Source organism: Metopolophium dirhodum, chromosome 6 (assembly GCF_019925205.1).
Source record: "Metopolophium dirhodum isolate CAU chromosome 6, ASM1992520v1, whole genome shotgun sequence".
Lineage (NCBI taxonomy): Eukaryota > Metazoa > Arthropoda > Insecta > Hemiptera > Aphididae > Metopolophium > Metopolophium dirhodum.
Window position 1 is genome coordinate 14,066,435 of NC_083565.1, and position 20,874 is coordinate 14,087,308.

The 20,874-nt window shown below is 29.2% G+C and overlaps 1 protein-coding gene across 1 annotated transcript in view; it reads left to right on the forward strand.

Moving 5' to 3' along the window:
• Nucleotides 1-20,874, forward strand: part of LOC132946233 (diuretic hormone class 2) — a 54,086-nt gene that overhangs the window by 19,226 nt on the left and 13,986 nt on the right. The window contains exon 2 of the mRNA XM_061016114.1: nucleotides 19,444-19,557. Coding sequence (XP_060872097.1) covers nucleotides 19,445-19,557 — 113 coding nt within the window. The 5' untranslated portion in view covers nucleotide 19,444. The remainder of the gene's footprint in view (nucleotides 1-19,443; nucleotides 19,558-20,874) is intronic.

A 20,874-nucleotide genomic window follows, 5' to 3' on the forward strand; every position in this document is an offset into this window, starting at 1 on the left:
TTTTCAATAATATTTTCGTAATTATTGATATTTCTTGTCAGACTTGGTTGATAATTTCTACTTTTTCTATGTCAAATTTGTTTATGCAATTATCTTAAACAATTGACATTTATTACAGAGAGATTATTTTAGTTAGGTTAGGTTAGGTTAGGTTAGGCTCGTTTTATATCACGGTTATCGTGTTGACGAATCTCTGATGAACGCACGATCTGTCCGCGAATCAGACAAAAAACATAATACAATCTGAAAGATTATTAAGTCTAATTGGTTTTTACATTTATTGGAAATATATTTTTGTGACGGACCAAACTAATTTGTACCGCGCAAAACGAGGAATATTTATAAATAATATAAAACGTGACGAGTTTTTCTGTTTGATTGTTGTGCCCGTTATTTATTTCATTTCGTTGCACACCAACTACAGTCATAAGCGATTAATGACGGATTCGACAGCGTCCGCGATTTTCAAAGTTTAGCCACGGGCTGAATACGTCAATTTTATCGATTTGGTTAATTTTTCACTTTGATCAGTAGATATGCACAACCAAATGTTTAACCTGCGTGGGCACTCACAATTTTATGCTTGCGAAAAACGCCTGTCAAATATCGAAATCTTTTACTTTGTATCACTTTTGATGGTGTCACGCGAATCATGTCGGTCCGGAACTGCTGCAGCAGATCTACCGACGCGAACAACACGAATTACAGTTATTGTTATTTGGTAGGTACTAATAATGAATATTAAATATAAGCCGTTATTAATGGTTACGATAATCGGAAGAGATTTAAACGGCGTTTTACAGAAAAAAACAATCACTTACCGTGGTCCAATTTTTGTATACCTCATCCGAGAAATAATTTTTGTCGTAAGACATAGGAAACAGCAATATGACTTATTGTTACGACGTATAATAGGCGTCGTGAACGCACCAACACCTACGTCATGCTGTAAAGTTTTACTAACGTATATTCAGTGAGAGGCAAATAATTCTTAGTAGGAATATAATATATAAAGCGGAGTAACTCGCAAAGAAGTCGCTTGATAATGCCGTGAAAATTCCTTCAGTGATCCTAAATATAGTATTCAACTAAAGTTTTGGAAATTTGGAACTACATAGTTAATTCCCAGTTTAAAGAGAAGAGCGTAATTAAAGAAAAATAACCCTGATATAATGCTCTCATGGTAATATGTACCTAATTTGTAAATATACAATTATTTTATCTGTGAACTAGGTATTTATGTATTTTTTCTTTACGCTTTCCTTACATTATTTGAATTTTATTACAAGTTACAGCTTAACATTTTTAATAAAAAAATTACATTTTTTACTGTCCCCAAAAAATGTTGATGTATTACTCCGTTATTGATTGCGCATAATACTCAACTAATTTATGAACTCTAATCGAAAACCTATTTGAAAAACGTTCTGCTTCGGAGCACAAAATTAAAACGTATTATGCATTACTCCTTAAAAATGTAAAACAAACTATACCGTTAAAAATAGAATTTTTTTTTTCAAAAATGTCGTTTCGTGACATTACACGTCTCTAATTTGTGTGAAAAAAATTTTATAAAAATTATTAATTTATAAAATAAAAAAGGACTGTTAAAAGAATCAACCTGTAGGTATATAATATATACGAGTCTAATATTAATATAGGTGATAGTCTGCGAAACGTCCGATAAATTGTGTTTCGACCAATCGCCGACATTTCATATTACACCAGCAGCACTCGCCCCCGTTACACACACAGTTCTGCAGTAAATTTGTAGTTATACAGTTAATATATTTTCTTGTTTTTCGCGCGTCCGACTCAAATCCAATTTCGTACGCGCGCGCCGAGAACGATTCCGTACCACATTTTATATAGTTTAATAGTAAAGCCGGTAACCTTTTTGCCGACGAACCAGCGCGTAACCGTTTGAATAAAACATCAAATAAAATGAAACGACGGCACTGGCCGTTGTGTACAATACAATTTTATCATCGATCTTTAATCTGTTCTCGTTATATACGACTCGTATTTTTTCGTGTCTTTTGTTAAAAAAAATTTCCTGACCAGCTTTTACCTATAGACGACTATAGTAAACAATATGGATATGGATTACATGTCATGTTCTACTCATTGGTAGAAATCGGGAGCTTAGTCGTCTCCAAAGTCTATAGAGCCCCTAAGAGCGGATGAAAAAAAAACTGTAACAAGAATAGTGTACAAAATGTCCATAGAAAAGCACTAAGTATAAAGGATATTTTCTTAGTAAAGGTCACTTTATGATTTTGAATGAAAAAAAAACATAGTGTGGAGTGAGTATCTCATCTTCTACAAGGAAAGTCTATGAATGATAAAATATATGTTTTTGTTAATAAATGACCATGAACACAAAAAATCGGTTAGAAACAAAAGTATCCACCCTGAAAACACATTTATACAAAAAAAAAAATCATAATTTTCTGAACTCCTTGAGTAAATGATAAACGCCTGTCATTATTATAAAAACTGAAGAGCTCACTTTTGCTGCATAGTAGTTATTAGACTTCAGTGATAAATTGTTGTACACAAAAAAATTACTATGAGCAAAAGATACGATGAACAGTTTGATCAACAAACGTGTACCAAATAAGACTACGTATTTTATTAGATTCTGAGTAGAGCGATAAACGTATTCATTTTATAACGATTTATTTTAGTGTCTGAAGACACTTTTTCTAGTAGAATAAATGCTTTAATCATCATCTTTGATCGAAGTTTCTGGTAAAAAATTGGTTCTAGTTGGTTCTCTTAAAGGAAATCAAAATTAAAAATTCTCAGTACTTTTTAAAATAATTGGGAAGAACAATAAAGAACTAAAAAAAAAACTATGTTCTTAAATTTTTTGGTTACAGAATGACCTATTTACGTGGAACCTTGTTTTAAATTTTTAATCTTTAGCTATAAAAGTTAAACATTTTATAGCTAACTACAAAATCATTTTTATATTTTAAATTTGATAAATTTTGTCAAATTTCGAACTTAAAATGCTTAAAAAGAAAATTGATGTTTTAATTTTTAATATTTTTCAACTTCTATTTTAAAAATATATCAGTAGCCCCGTATTAAATATTCACGGTTTTTGACCCAATAAATACAATTTTAGTGATAGTTATAGAATAAAAAAAACTAAAAAATTTAAAATGTCCATAAACAGCTCAAAACGAGTCAAAATATTTTTTTAAATTGTATTGAGTATAGGAATTGGTAAATAAACATATGGTGTAAATTTAAAGTATTCGTTTTTGAACTATAATAAAATACAAAAATCACTACATGAAAAATTGAGTCATGAATCTAAAATCTAAAATCTAAAATTTTACATAGTAAAATGCCTTAAACGTTTAATACAAGGTTCCTTACAAACTGCTTATGTTGTATCAAACGATTGCTTAAAGACTGAAAGACTGTCTTTACTCAGAATCGTTTTTCGTATGCAATGACCAAAATTTAATTCAAATTTAACACCATCCCCTACAGTGAATTACTCAATGACGAGGTATACTTGATACCTACTCTACAGAAGAGCAATTACTTACTCCCCTTTTTTTATTGCTGTTAAAACAATTTATATAAAAAAAAATTCTGTCATAGCTGCAATAAATGCATAAACGCAAATTAATTTCGTATTTTCCAACGTCACATCACGCTCACGCCAAAAAATCTAACCAAAAAAACTCAAAAAAAAATCAAGCAAAAATATAATAATAATTACGCATATTAACATCACACGTCTACAAGTGATATTGTTATTACTCAAAGTAAGTTATTCATGTTCGTTCAAGCCGTTGATTGAAATCACTTGCATTTCATGAGTCATGACAGCTCACATGAGAAATTAATATACCCTTCGTAGGTAACCATTTTTTTTTTTGAATATCGAAAATAACTTAGGTATTCTACAGGGATGGCGTTTAATTAAAATTTTGTTTACGTCTTCAGCTTTAACAAGTTGGTACTTAGAAGAAGTTAATGGCGGAAAGACGACACGAGGGCAAATTAAATCCAAATTAAATGAACACATTTTAAAACTTCCGTTCTGAACTAACTTATCTCATATTCCTAAGATACTTAACAAAGTAACGATAACGTCATATTAATTGAAAATACACCACCAAATTTAGATCAGCCAAATTGAAATATAAAATTAAACTCCAGGATTAATTTTATTACTTAAAAAGTTATTCTATTCCGATATTCGTTGTTTTGCTGTATTCAGATGATTTATAAGTTATAACCAGGAAAAATATAATAATTTAAAAGGACCATTAAAAACAAACTTATTTTTTTCGATATTGAAATAAAATTTAAGAAAAAAAACTTAAAAGTCATACAGTTCATAATTGATCTCTAATTGGACTTGGGCATTTTTATTACATACATTTATACATTATTTTAATAACATATTTACCTAAATTGTTAAAGGTTGTACATATGAATAAAAAATAACAAACATAATTTAGTGAACAAAATAACGTTCAGTATAGTTGGACATGGACACATGATTCTACATAAACAGGGTGATTCATCAATAGCATGTCCACCCTCTTTTATTCTTCAATAATTCAGTTATTCAAAATCTAATTTTTGGAATTATTAAATATATCTAAAGAATCTAACCTAAAGAACATATTATTTTATATTTCCATACATAATAGAGCTTGAATAAATTCACAATTAAATGAAAAATGGGGTGAGCATGCTTGGTGAATCAACTTATATAGGTATATAAATAAATTGAGTGACTATACAGTTTAACTTTTCTTCTTCATCGAATTATATGACCACATAATGTAAAAGTGTAACGAGCTCGCTTGTGACTATTAATTATTATAGAAATTATATTTACACTAAAAATCCTGATTATTTGTAATACTTGGTAAAATAAAAAATTAATGTTAAATAAAATAAATAAATATTTTAGATTCTGAGCGAAGCGATGAATGTATTAATTTTACAATGATGTGTGTTTTTTTTTTATTTTTTTTATTTTATTTTTGTGTCTGTCATCACCTTTTTTTAATTTAAATTGGTGAAAAATATGAATAGCGACTGATTTATAAATAATATATCGTTTGTTCTGTTTATCTCTTTCATACATTTTACCCGAGGTTGATATCATGTTTTCATTTTTAACACATTTACTTTTATCTGATAAATATAAAAAAAATTAAATATTACTTGACATGGCGTTTGTTTATTCGTGTTCTACAACTTTCGTAACTAATCTACAAATAAGATGCATTAAAAAAAATTATCATAGCTGAGATCAAAATTATTTTCCCGTTCCTTCAGTTTTTAGAATATTTGTTTTTAATTTTGTTCAAAAATGCGTGTTGATAAGTTCTACATACCTTTTAATCTTAGTTTGTTTTCAGTAACCTAATTCATAAAAAAATGATAATATTTTATTCCTAACGCATTTAATTCATCTATGTCACCAATAAACTATATAATTTAAATTACATTAAATGTTAATGTTAATTGTATAATTTTTATAATGAATTAGGAATACAGTTTTGATTTTAAACATAATTAATTATCCTATTTGATTTGCTTTAGATTCGGAGTAAGAACACTATTCGATTTTCAATGATATTTTAGAGTTGTTTAGTTAGTATGACTTTGACGTGATAAAGTTTTTGAATATAAATACAAGACAGCAAAGTAAAAACTAGCGTGGATTATAGATATATTACTTTTATCTTTATGAAATATTTTAGTAATCTTCAATAGACTTTGAAAATGTGAAAAACTATCGATTTAACCAACCGATTACGTGGGAGACCATACTCTTAGAAAACTTTTAGAATTATTATTTTGTAATCAATAGTTTTCAACACAATTTGTAAATATTTGGCTCTTTGTTATAATTTCACGGCGATATTGTTTTGAGAATTTTTTTATACAGTTTTTGGTTTCCGTTAATAAGACTTGACATGCTTTTATTTGGCTAAAAGCGAAGATTTATATTATATGTCTATGTTTAGCTGTTTGATTTCATATCGATCTATGTATTTATATGTATACGAATTCGATTATTCACTTATATTTTATTATTGTTTGTTGTTTAAAAAGCACTGACTTGTACTTTATTAGATTTAATTAATTTTTTGTCACGCCTGCGCCGAAAGTTTGGTTTTTGATAGCGGTTGAATCGTCGGAAAGCGTCCTTTTTCCGTCCAGCGGGCGGTAAAGTGGAGATCCCCAAAAGTGCTGCGCGCACATTTCACGCGCGTACCTATACCTTGCACATACAGACACTGAAATCTATACCACGGTCCTTACAAGACATAAACTTTTGGTTACATCTTATATTCATATTATAACCTCCATGCGTGACAATTAAAATAAATAAAACCAAATCGTTTATTTCGTGAAATATTCTTGTCGTAGAATTTATAGTCTAGTTGTTGCATAGATCCCTGCATTACCTTTGCCGTGATCGATTAATGTAGAGGCGTGACAAAAAATAGTATGTGTGGCTCGTGCGGGAAGGAAATTTCAGTCTTGGGCGAAATGCGGCCCTTGCCACACAATATACTATTACACGCATATTATGATCACTTTTAAATTTTAAAATAATAAATGTTTATTCAAATTTTGGACCAAATTTAGGTCACGCACTAAACGTAACAGTCCACATAGTAATATCGGTGTACTGGCAACAAAAAAAATTGCTGTCGCAATTTTATAATACTTACATTATATGTTAATAATAAATTAATAACAAATAATAGCCAATCGACGACTACCTACTCTTTTGTATTTTCATTTATTCAAATATGTTGGATAATTATTAAGGGTACCTATTGGCTATTATATTGATATTTTAATAAAAACTTAAAACCATTTTCACTAACAGTCTTATATTTGTGTAAACATTATTCACTGTGCAGTGTGCAATGTACGATTCGTATGTCTAAATAAATTATCATCAACAAATTGAAAAAGTTTTCGGATAATAACTATTCTAAAAAGTTGAAGTTCTCCAAGAAGAATAACTTCTACGTGGTTTCCTGTTTGATGTTTGTGTTTTTAAAGGCCAGAGGTCTGATAGATTTTTCAAAACATTTCATGTCAAATTAATTTAACTTAGGTTTAGAAACTTTTGAATAATTTATCACGGTTATTTTCGCATCGCATTACAACTTTAAAAAGTCGAAATAAAATATAGTAAGTTGTTTTGAACCAAAGATAAAAATGTAAACATTCATATAAATTAATCATCCACAGTAAACTATATTATTTTCTTAAAAATCGTATGGAAACGTAAAAGAGGTAAATAAATTTGTGAGTATGAAGAACTAAAAAGTGGATAGGACCTATGAATATAGTTACAGAACAACCATACAAGTTTTAGTTTATTTTAAATTATTTTTAAATACCTAGTAAATATATGCGAAATTGTAAGATCTCGACTTAACAGTGAAGCTTAAACTTCGCGTTAAATAGTGTACCTATATATGGCCATAATATATTACCAAGGCTGGGTAAGTTAATGATTTTTTTTAACTCAGTTGGGTTAAAAGTTAATACACACTTTTTGTTAACTTTTTAATAATTTAAAGAAAAGTTAATTTGTTTATAAAACGCTAGCGTACTTAATTTTTTCCAACCCAAAACTAAATTATAGGATATAGTGTTTATAATTCATAAGTTAGATTCGAATGATTTTAATTTTTAACTTTGAACAATTTACGATACATTTTTTTTGACATGAAAACCAAATAGACTGAAATAGTGAAATATAATAAAATTCAAAACAAAATAAATCAACATAACTTACTTTTTAAAATGAAAAATTAACTCGTTAATTTCACGTTAATTAGGAAAGAAATTTAGTAAGTTAACAGTTAAGTTAACGAAAAGCCAAAAGTAACCAGTTAAGTTAAAAAGTTTAAATAAAATTAACTTTTTAACTTAACTTTAACTTTTTAACTCGTTAATGCCCAGCCTTGAATATAGTTATAGGTAGTTCGTTGACTTTTGATGTGACGTGTGCCCGCGCGTAGTATAATGGAGAAAAAATGGTTTATATATATTGAAAAGACGTGTGAATTAATTCCGGTCGCAGCAGCCGTACGAGTTCATGAGAATTGGACACACGAACCCTTAATCGGCACAGGGCGCGTGCAATATCGAAGAAAAATCACCGTGACCTGTTGTGATAGCGGACTTTCCGGAAGAAAAAAATCTTTGGCCAGATGATGAAAATAATAATATATTATATACCACGGTCGCGGTTACGTGCGCTCGTCATATAGGTAGTTACGTGCTCGGTTTTTTTTTATTTTCGTTTAGGGCTGCGCTCGTATTATCTCGTACGCGTATTGTCTTTTTCCGGTATATCAGTCAATGACAATCGGGGCCAATCCCGAGGGATGAAAATCGGCGTGTTCTAGATTTCGGAGGAAAAAACACCGAACCATATTATAGCAGACGGCGTAAACAAATATCGCCGCTGAAATCGGAATACGAGTTGTGATGCCCGAGAACAAACACAATACCGATGACAATTCAGCCGTCGGTTCAACTATTATAATATGTATCCGCGGGGAACTATGGCCACATATCAGTTCCGGACGATTTCCGGTCGGTGTATTGTTGACCCGCTGTTCTTGCACCAGTTGTTTTCTTATGTTTTCGTCCCTCACGTACCTATTTCCGAAAAACTTTCGCCGGGTATTCAGCTGCAGGTGCAAAAATCCATTTAAACTTCTTAAGCCCCCGGAGAATTCAAACGCCTACCACTGCTCATATGCAATAATTTTACATAACATACTTGACCAATAGTTATTGAATTTTTACACCTGTAAGGTGAATTATAATATTGTTTGGCTGAAAAAGCAATTTTTTTTTAAAGAATTACATTATTTTGTTCGTTATACAGTAGTTATGACTTATATTATATGTAATATTGCAATTGCCATTTTTAATAGATACAAATTCGCATCGGACTACTCTACTTGACAGATATTTTACTTGATTTAATGATTTATGTCATCCTAAGGACGATAAACAGGAACTCCACGTTAAATAGCCTGAAGTACACTTGCACTATTATTTTAACATCTTTCAATTATCATTGCAGGCTGACAATTCAATAATACAATAAGATCAAATTATATACGATGTTAAACTTAATATTATGCAAGTCCAAATTATTGATAACCCATCTATATATTTAGCTAGGCGTGGTAACTACGTAAGTAGCTATTTATTTAAAAATGTTTGGTTTTAAATATTTATAATAAATCTTCGACCATGTGTTTAGAAACTATAAATCATTATATTATAGAGGCAATTTACATAATAAACAAAAACTAAAACAATATCAAAAACATATTTAAATCAAACATTAATCTTAATTTCCCTCAACATGAAATCATATAATACGTGTAAAACTTTATAAAACGATGTAAAAATTGTTTACCTTCTGATAAATATAAAATAACAACCAAGAGTACCAACACATTCCCAGTAAGAAGCCCGTAACTTTGTCTCTACAATGACTGAATAAAACTTTTATTGTGCAAATTAAGTTTTTACGATCATCCTACGATGATTACATAAAAGACCCACCAACTAATATGAGATTATATTTACACAATATTGTTTTTTATCATCGTGTTTCACAGCTATAAAAAAAAATCCCGATCGTGTATGATTTGAATAATATCTAAATGGAAAACTGAGGATTAGCATTAAATTGACTAGGTACAATATTATCATACAATTTGTATCTGGTAAATTGTATTGGGTACAGTGTACAGTGTACACACTGCGACATATTTATTTTATTTAACAACAATCATTAATATTTAATTAATATTGATCACAAACACGCCGAATAATATAATATATTGCTGTGATAATGAATAAATTGCCGATTTGAACGTTTGAAACTGTAAGGCCAAACTGAAAAATACAAAAATCAGAATTCTGTTGAAATTAAGAAAGTTTAGAATAATATCAAACTTAACGAGGAAAATTTCTGAACAATATACATATTATATATATTATTATATACAAGGTGATTCTTTTCAAGGTTAATAATCATTTCCCCAAAAAGTTGTTACGTTTTGTTATTACATAATTTAAAGTCATTATTTATTGCAAAAAGAAATTTAAAAACTATAGTTTTTCTATCTTTTTTTCGTTATCATTTTAAAGTTTTTTTTTTTTTTTCTCATGACAGCATATATTTATTATTATAGTATTCCAAAGTATAACATTTTCTAGAACTGTAGTCTTGACCAATTTTTACTATCGATGAACAGGGCACCAAGGAAAAATATGAAAATAATCAATATTGTTGATAAAAAAAATAACAAAATATTGAAATAAAATACATAACGAATAATTACGGCAAATAACTGCAACAGTATCATCAGAACATGTACCTACGCGCAAACAAAAATATTATCATCATGCGACGGTTCGCTGTTCATTATTGGCTACAGGACCGGATTGGTATGTATCGGCCCATCAAGATTTTCACTTCTATAAGCGGCCCATTTACATATTCAGTGACCCAAAATTACGTCTATAATTTTTACGAGCTTATATGCGGCCAATCGTATTTTAAACATGAATTTATTTTCACTCACACTCATACGACCGGACCAAACTTTAAGCGGCCCACCGAGATTTTCTCGGTAGCTCGCCTAACCAATCCGGCCTCGATTGGCTACAGACAAATGTACATTTCAAAATTCAACTGCCATTGATGCTTAGCGGTTTATGATATACTCTTAAAGCGTGCGTGCATAATATGTATAATATAGACATATATCTTATTATGTGAGAAACCAATTTCACTAGAACCTACCTAGTATAATGTTTGAAATACTATTCTTCGAAAAAGTTGTAACGTTTTGTATTACATAATTTAAAGTCATTATTTATTACAAAAAGAAATTTAAAAACTATAGTTTTTCTATTTTTTTTAACTGTCATTTTTTTTTTTTATGATGGCATATATTTTTATTATAATATTCCAAAGTATAACGTTTTCTAGAACTGTAGTTTTGACCAATTTTTACTATCGATAAATAGGGCACCAAGGAAAAATATGAAAATAATCAGTATTGTCGATAAAAAAAATAACAAAAATATTGAAATAAAATACATAACAAATAAATACGGAAAACAACTGCAACAGTATCATCAGTACATGTACCTACGCGCAAACAAAAATATTATCATCATACGACGGTTCGCTGTTCATTATTGGCTATACATGAAAACGTACGTTTCAAAATTCAACTACCATTGAGGCTTAGCGGTTTATGATATACTCTTACAAGCGTGCGTGTATAATATGCATAATATAGATACATACCTCATAATATGTGAGCAACCAATTTCACCAAGTTCATACAACCTATAGTATAATGTTTGAAATACAATTCCGAAACGTTATAGCACGGCCATAATGCAATATATTATTATAATAGTCGAGCAACGTTGGTTTTAGTATGTATATAATATGCATATAGGACTGTCGGTCGTACCTATATACTTGCCCGGTACTTTGTGTTCAAAAAGTTATTACATACCATCAATGTTCCTCACTGCAACAACCGCGAGTGCATACATCGTTGATTATAAATAATAAATAGTATGGCACTATGGTAGTACCTATAATGTATATTAAAATCAACGTTAACATAAAATTATTGTTAACATAATATTGTATATTTTATGCGACACGCAGAGGCGGACATATTATTTTTGTCGAAATTTAGCATGACGATGTTGCCTATTTGTATTTGATTCTTTTAAGCTTAGACGTTTTAAAAGGGTAAACTGAATCACATGACCACTGCGCTGCGAATGTTTTAAATAGTATTCGTAAATGTATAAGACATAAAAATTACAGTTAAAAATAGAATCAAACATAGAATATTTTTTATATCGATAAAAAAATGTATTTTCATTCCCAGATTGAGACCAAGAATATAAAAACCGGACTCCAAAAGTAGAATCAATCATATTCCAATTTATAAATAATTTTAAAATAATAACAAATCGTTCCATAGTAATATAATATGCTATAAATTAATAATATTCATCTATAACGAGTTTTTTTTTTGAGGGGGGAGATCGGTAAACATAATTATTTAATGACGATTTAAATATTATAACTTAACAAAATGACGGTTGTTTATGAAAGTGTTATATCCTGTAGGACTTAGGGATATAACGTGTCTAACAACTCTCGAAAAGTGAGGAATAATGGCTATGGTCTAAGAAATTAATTAGCAATGAAGTGTAAAAATAAAAAACACGCTTACAACAACTATAAGAAATGTGCTCAATACTGAGCACGAGACAAAGAATAAATTGTATTTAAATATATATATATATACACAATTATACCCTCAAGAAGGATTTATTGCCAACACTGTAAATATAATCATTATTACAGCACAAACAACTCTGTGCAAGAAACTAAATACCTAGCTAAATCATTTAAAGTGGTTTTTTTTAGTATTATTATTCCTGGGATTATTCAAGAAAACTCTTGCATGACGTAGTTTCCAAATAGTAATTTCGTTGCGAGTAAATTACCAAAAACGTTTCATCTGACATGAATAATGTCAAACTCGTTTGAGAGTCCAAAGCAAATTAAATGCAGTCAATCCGTATTATCCGATGATTGACTTTGGTAAATTGACGCAATTGCTAAGACACATGATTATTAAGTTTTAAGTGATTATAAAGTTAGCACACTAATACAAAAGCACTCAAAACTAGACTTAAGTTAAGTGCTATGACATAATAATATTCTTTAAATTTTAATCATTGTACGGGAAAAAGCTATTCGTTTTAGGATGTAATAGTTAAATACGAGTATTATAGTTTCGAAAAAAATGATCACCTGAGCCGTTGCAACAAAAGCACGCATAACATTCAATAATTCAAAAAATTACTCGTTAGAATTTCGATGTAGGTACTAATGCACTAACATCAACATTTTCGAAAAATTATCTGCTTAGCAATATTAAATAAAATAATGGTAGATTTCAATTAAAAAAAAAAAATATACAACAACAGGTACAAGAGAGATACATAGAGACATGGAGTACAAGTGGTATAAAAAATATCAAGTATTTGAAAATATGATTTTAAGTGTACTTATAAGTTCCATAAATCATAATTAGAATACATGAAATTTTAAAAGGGTTAAGGAACAAGGGCGATCACCGTGTGCCTATATTAGAATGTCTTAATTATAATAGAGAGTATAATATTTCAAATTATTAACCGCAGTTATTATTTTATTTTGTTTAAATTTTTTTAAGAAAACTGGTATCTACAAAACAAATTAATTATGATTAATTATATTTAAAATATTCCAGAGCTATCCTTAGCATAGTATGTGCATGATTATACTAAAATATACTTAATATTAATAATAATTAATAAATTAAACGATTACGTAATTATTTTGTAAGATATTATTATCTTAATGTGTTGCGGAAAAAAAACTGTTATGTATTAATAACAACATAAAAATGTAATGTAGGTCAAACACTCACTATAGCGAGCTTTTATAATACAAACGAATAAGGCCGGTCTTGAGATTAAACAGTTTATGTGATAGGTTTTTGTAACTATTATTAGTATTTTGTTTTCCGGCAGATATTATTATAACATAATATCTGCGAGGTGAACAAACGGGCTTGAGTGTGGTAACAGCTTTGAATAATACCTAACCTTTGGTTCTCGTGGCATTTGGTTCCGCGGCTGATATATTATATGTATAATGCACAAGTAATTAATTCACGGTTTTCGTGGGATGCTTACAACAAAAGCCGACAATAAACATTACACTGCGTAGTTCTTAATAATCCTCTTAATTCTCTCGTGTGCTAGTCATTTGATCTATTGCTATAATTTACACGCTTAATTTGTTAGTAGGTAGGTACATTTAATATACAAATCGCCGCAATCGTTTTTAATTATTCGATTAATATTTACACGAAATAAATATCACTAATAAATACCAATTTTTAACCGAGTCGATTAAATACTATATAGAACTCATTTTCGCACAATTTGTCGTAACTAGAGGTCTCTGTTTCTTGTTGCTTATCACGTGAATTTATTTCACGTGAATATGTGAATATACCTTCACGTGAATCCATGAATTTCGTTATTAAATCACGTGTTTAATATTATTACATGTGGAATTTTATTTTCAATACATTTAGTATCTTCCAACGGTTTTCTAGTTTATACATAGTGGTGATCGGTGATAATTATTTAATTTGAACAAGAATTTCCACACAAAACTAATATTTTAGAATGAGGTTTTTTCGACAGTTATGATCTATTAGGACATTTATTTACATTTTACATACATTTAAAAACAATGATTTTCTATAACTTATTGTAAAGCAAAGGTCTCACCATAGACACTGTAGAATGGCATTTTCCTGCCTTTTTACGATAGTACTGTTTATGAAACATTTATTTTCAGAATAGTAGGTACAGATATTTTTAGTTTTTACGGAAATTATTAACATATCGTTTTTAAATATGTTGTTATAATTTATACGTTTAGTAAATATAATGTTTTAAATACACGTGAAATAAATATCCGTAATTAGTAATTAATTACACGTGAATTAAATTCCCAGATTTTTAAATTTCAATACACTTAACAAAAAACACGTGATCACGTGAATCTTAATTCACGTTAAAATTTGAGAGCTCTAGTCGTAACCGACGTCAAATCTAATCACAGGAATACAAGCAGTAAACGACATTACGACTATTGTAATTATAATTGCTGACCAACAGTTCTGTCGTTTAATTTACTTTGGTTATTTTAATAATAATAATATTTATTACAATGACATTTACATGGATAATTTATGCGGATTAAAATATTATACGTTTTAATTAAACTGATTTTATTTTATAATGATAACTTGATCTCGTATTAAAATATAAACAAAATATTGAAATCAATCATACGCAACGATGTAATTTGGATAGGAATTTAAAATTCTAATTAAAAACAATAATTTATGATGAAATGTTGTAACTGGGTTTTTTTTTTAATCTACCTGTTTAATTTTATTCCACTATTTCATACGTACCTATATTATACAAACATAACAAACCATTATATATTTATATTCATCGATGACTAATTTACTTATTTAAAATCATATCGGAAACGCGATGGTACTAGATTATAATAATTGTATTTTTTAATCATCTTGTTTTTGACAAATACATTATTATATATTTTTTTTATATCACTTATCATATTCGAAAAGTGATTTATTGAAATCCTCAATCACAGTGTAGTTAAGGTGTACTTATTTATAATTACACCTTTATATCTTGGATGTAGTCTTGAGTCTTCCCGTCATATAATAAAAATAGTATTGTAGTTGAAATTATCTATATTTTTGTTTCCACCAAGTCAATTGTTAATATTCAGAGTCTTGCTTACATTGCAAATAGTATTGCATAATATTGCATAATACTACCCATATCTGTAGCTTCAGCTGAAAAAATATTTTCAATATTAAGGAGGTTTGGTCTTACTTATTTCATTCAATTGAATACATTAACATATGAAATATTCCATTACTATCTTAGGTGCTATTTTATGCTTTTGATTAAAAATATTTTAATATTTGAGCTTAACGTTAGTATCTACTAAATATTGTTAAATCAATGAATATTTCCTAAAAGATTCATAGGAATAATTAAAATGAATCAGATGAGATGAGTCGATTGGAGAACACGATAATATTATGTGGGTATGTACATATTGCACATAATACAAGTATCTATTCAAAAATAGATTCAAAAACTACGTGACGACTCGATAAAAAGTTAGTTTAATTTAATTGAAGATAAAATTAAATTATTTTAAATTCTGAGCGAAGCTATTTAAAATTTAGATTTTCCTTGCCGCAAACAAACCAACCTTTTGCTTACACACCGGTATGACGTACACAATTATCTCTTGGTATTTAATTATATAAGAAATATATGCTTTATTATACATGAAATCCGATCCCCTACAATACTATTAGATACCTACCCACCTGTGCAACTGTATTTTAATGTTTGAGCACCACAGCCGTTTTGTCAACAAAACATGTGATATGATAATATAACGATGTTACGTTATCTATGTAGACTCTCTGGTTTAGAGCCAGCTAGATGCGGCACGGAATATTAATTATTTGAATGTGGCCGACCCACTGATCCCTCGGGCCTTTTAATATTTACAACGTTATTAGCAGCGGACCATTGTTTTCAGACGCCTAGCCGCCGCAACGGGCAAACACACGACGTATTATATTATTATTATTATTATTATACGATATTGACTAAGCTTATGTGCAATGCGTCTGGTACGGGCGTTTACTTTTCAATAGTTTAGCGCGTGACAACTGCGGTACACGTGTGAACCGAGCTCTGGGTATTATAATTAAATGGAAATAATATAACCGCTGCGGAACCGGACAGACGTTTCCAACACAGTTCAGTGTGGTAGATTATTAGGTACCTACCCTTATGTTATAAATTATAATGCATAATAGGTATTATTAAATCCTTCGATAATAACATATGTATGAACGATATAATACGGCACACGTTTTGTGTCGCGTAGTTAGGTCTCAGCGCTAATTGCGTTGTATTATACGCATCTTAGACTAGGTCATCTGGCCCGAGTGGCAGATGATAGTTCGATGACTAGAGGGTTTCGGTAATTTAGCAGACGGCGTAGTAATAAAGTGTATAAAAGACTTTTGCTTCATGTCGTACAGGAGTAATACAAAGGTCATTCGAGTGATTGGAAACATAGAATGAGTAATGGGGCTTTGCAGGTGGATCATGTAGTATGTAACAACCGAAAGGTTTAGATGTGATTAGTCATTATTGGGAACTACTGGATGAGCCCCAGCTTTGGATTCCGTAGATCCATATGCGTTTATGTAGTGATTTGTAATAGGATTTGCGTATTATTTATATTTACTAATATTATCTAAAATTGATTATTTTTCCTATTTATGTTTAAACTGTTTTCTCCGGACTGATAAAAGTACAACAACTATACTGAGTTTTTTCAGATATTAAAGAATATATTTATGGAATAACTTTTGGATGAAACAGAAATAACATTTGCTTCGTATGTGGCTTGATTTATTTCATATACCCGTAGCATAAATTGTTGTTAACTTGAGCAAAATTAATTATACTTTCAGAAAATAATCTAATATTCATACCACGCCGGTTTTTATAATTAGAATAAGAATAAGTTTGGTCACACGCAGTTATAATATTACCTTAAATTTATTTTTGAATACAAACTTTACTTATAAAATAAATGCTTAAAACAAACACACGCTTTATTAATATTATAATTTATAATAATATGAATTTAATACATATCTTGACTGATATTGTGTCATACAATGTATTCATACTTTTTACTTTTTTAGTGAAGGATTATTATATTATCCATATTATATTACTAGTTTAAGTCTTATAAAAAATATTATATTGTTAAACTTTCACTTTTTGGTTTATACGCTAATCGATATTATAATAAATTCAAAGTTAACGTAAAAAACCACAACCAATTACATTGATATTTTGATATAATATTTAAGTAATAGGTATATACTATAATATTGTCACTTTATTTAATAAATGTAATAATTATTTGTTAGTAACAGTATAATATTGGTAAAAATGATTATAAATAGCTAATGAATCAATACTATATAAACTTTGAAAAAACTTGAAAAATCGTATGTTGAATAATAAGCAATAACACTAGATCTCCTCATTAATATTGAATAATAATTTTATCAAGTAAACTCACATAACAACATTGTACATCGACTACAAACTACAAAATATAAAAATAAATTTTAGACTAGTAGTTAATGAGTTATGGCTTATTGACTTACAAGTATTTACATTTTAGATGAGCTGAACCGAGAGGCACAAAGATACCCCACAAAATACTCCGATTATCAAAACTTTAAATCTTTATAACTTATTAACTACTCGCTCAAAATTCAATTTTATATTTTATAATTCTCAGAAAAATATTTTCCTATCAAATATTAAAATATTAAATTAAATATGCATGCTGTCATTCAATAAAGTAAAAATTATATCGGTAAAAAAATGGTAGTACAAAATATAATTCATTTTCAAAACGTTGTTATGTAATGGCTTCAAATAATATAAATACTTTTTGAGAGAATCATTATACCTTTAAAAGAATCACTGCATTATGTGTGACAAATTTTTTATCGAATTTATAATATTAACTTTAATATTAGTTCATTTATTTCCAAACATTTAATATATATATATATATATTTAACTTAATAAATGCCTATACAGGTAGTTATTAGGGTACTGCATTTTATTATAAATTGATACGAAATATGCCTCAAAAGTTCTATAGGTACTTGTTTGCTATAAAACTCATATTTTCTGCATGCTGGATTGCTTTATTGAAGAATGGTATAAATGGATTTTTTATATACATACATTATGTATTTATGTATAAAAAACATCAAACAGACTAATACCTAGTGTAAAAAAAAAATTACGATAAAGTAGTTTCAAGCGAATATAATATTATCAGACTTCACCATCGCTAAAACATAAAATAATATGACGTTTCTCATAAAAGTGTATTTGTAACTGGAGAATAATAATATTATTTGATAGATATTATGAATAATAGTTTGTGACAAAAGTTAGACGGCGTCATGAATAGGCAAATGTGATACACTTACGCATACGTGATGAAAACGGCAACAACAACCCGACCATATAATATTATTATTATAATACCTATTCTTATTTAAATTTATAATATATTTAAAATAATAATAATATGTTAAATAAAAAGAAATTCTTCAATTTAATAGATGACCCTACACATTAACTTATGTGAATAAAACATTTTTACAATACGTTTTGAGAAACTTCAATATTTTATTTTATTCTAACACAACGATTGTGCCTTCTGCAGGATGCTATCATAATTGAATATGTATAATATTATTATACTACGATTAATTGTTTACCATACATTATATTATATTTTATTTTATAATATTATAAGATCGGAAAATCAGTTCATCCTAATCCACCAAATTACGAGTTTAAGCATAATTATATTTCAATAGTTCTGACATTTGCTATAATAAGTTATACTACGTTCCTTTTAAATATCATATTGTATAAAGGATATTATTTAGATTTAACTTTCTACTTTCTCTTGACATTTATTTTAATTTTTAAATGCAAAATCTATTATATACCTTTGTTGAGTATTTTGTTATATGATAAACTACAATTATTATAGAATACATAATAAAATCAATTTATTTACAGTATGTTCACAGGAAACATGATGGTGGGAGCTTCGGTGGCGTGTGGTTTATTGGTTGTGATACTTGTGTGCACCATCCCAGCATCGTTATCTGCACCTTATCCATTGTTACAAGGGTACCATCATTTTCTAAATATAATACCTATAATATGTGAAAAAACAATTCAAACGAAAAACAATAAAAAAGAAACATTGTAATATCCTCAAAATATAATATAACATACTATACAGGGTGATCCATTTAACTTAAGACACTTACTATACGATACGTAGATGGTTAATCGGTAAAGTGTCTTATGTTAAATGGACCCCCCTGCAGTATAGTGCAACTAAATAAGTAACACTAAACGTTTTAATAGATTTTACAATGTGTAAATACTCAAAAATTGAATTCTGGTTTGTATTCATATTACTTCATATCATACTCATAATCCATTATTATGTGCGATTAACAGTTTGACGTACTATAGACAATAAAGCAAACCATTACATACTCTCACAATCAACGAATTTACAAACATGCAGTCGGTTGGAATATCAGGAAAAATATTACAAAGTACAAGTTTTCAGATTCCGAGCGGAACAAAAAAATTTATTTATTTTACAATGATATCTGTTAGCAAAATTTTGGGTAGTAAAAATGCTCCGATTTTTTAGATCAGCATCTTCTATGATAGAAAAATTAATCTTTTAAATATTTGATTATTTTTACAAGTATGCTAAGCTGACATAACGTCTCCGCGCTCAGAATCGTTTTTTGTGAATTAAAATGTATAACAAATCTGTTACGACGACATGCTCGATGACTACGCAGTACAGCAGAGTGGTACCTACTCGTCCGCCCTTTTGTGAATAAATAAAAACGTAAAATTTTAAAATTTTAACTATTGCAAAAATCAAATAAATTATACATAAATGCAAAACCATTGCGGGGATCCCTGGGGTGTCGTGTTTATTAAAAGTCCACAATAGCTGGTCCACACAGCGGTCTATAGGCTGCGATACATTATAATAATATGTACGACGTGCGTGCATATATATATAGGCATGCGTTTGTGCGGATAAATCAACAGAGGTACTCCGAATAATATAATCGTTCGGAGAGATTGTTTACGGGTGTAACGCACGTGCGGGTATATATCATAGGTATGGCTCTCGTCCATGATAATAACGTGTCCAAACTATTGCCTATAAGTGCTGTAAATTTATTTCCGGATGATGTATACCTATATACCTGTTATGCGTGCCGTGTGTGCGCCGTACTCGGAAACGCGCCAATAGTATAATATGCGCCGTGTGGGTCGAACCCGCTGCCATGGGGTCCCTTGACGCCACACCCGGTAGGGCATAAGTCCTCCGCGGGTGTGGTGGGATGGGGTGGGACGCGCGGGAGGAGATCCGAAATTGGCCATGAATTATTATCCACCGTTTGT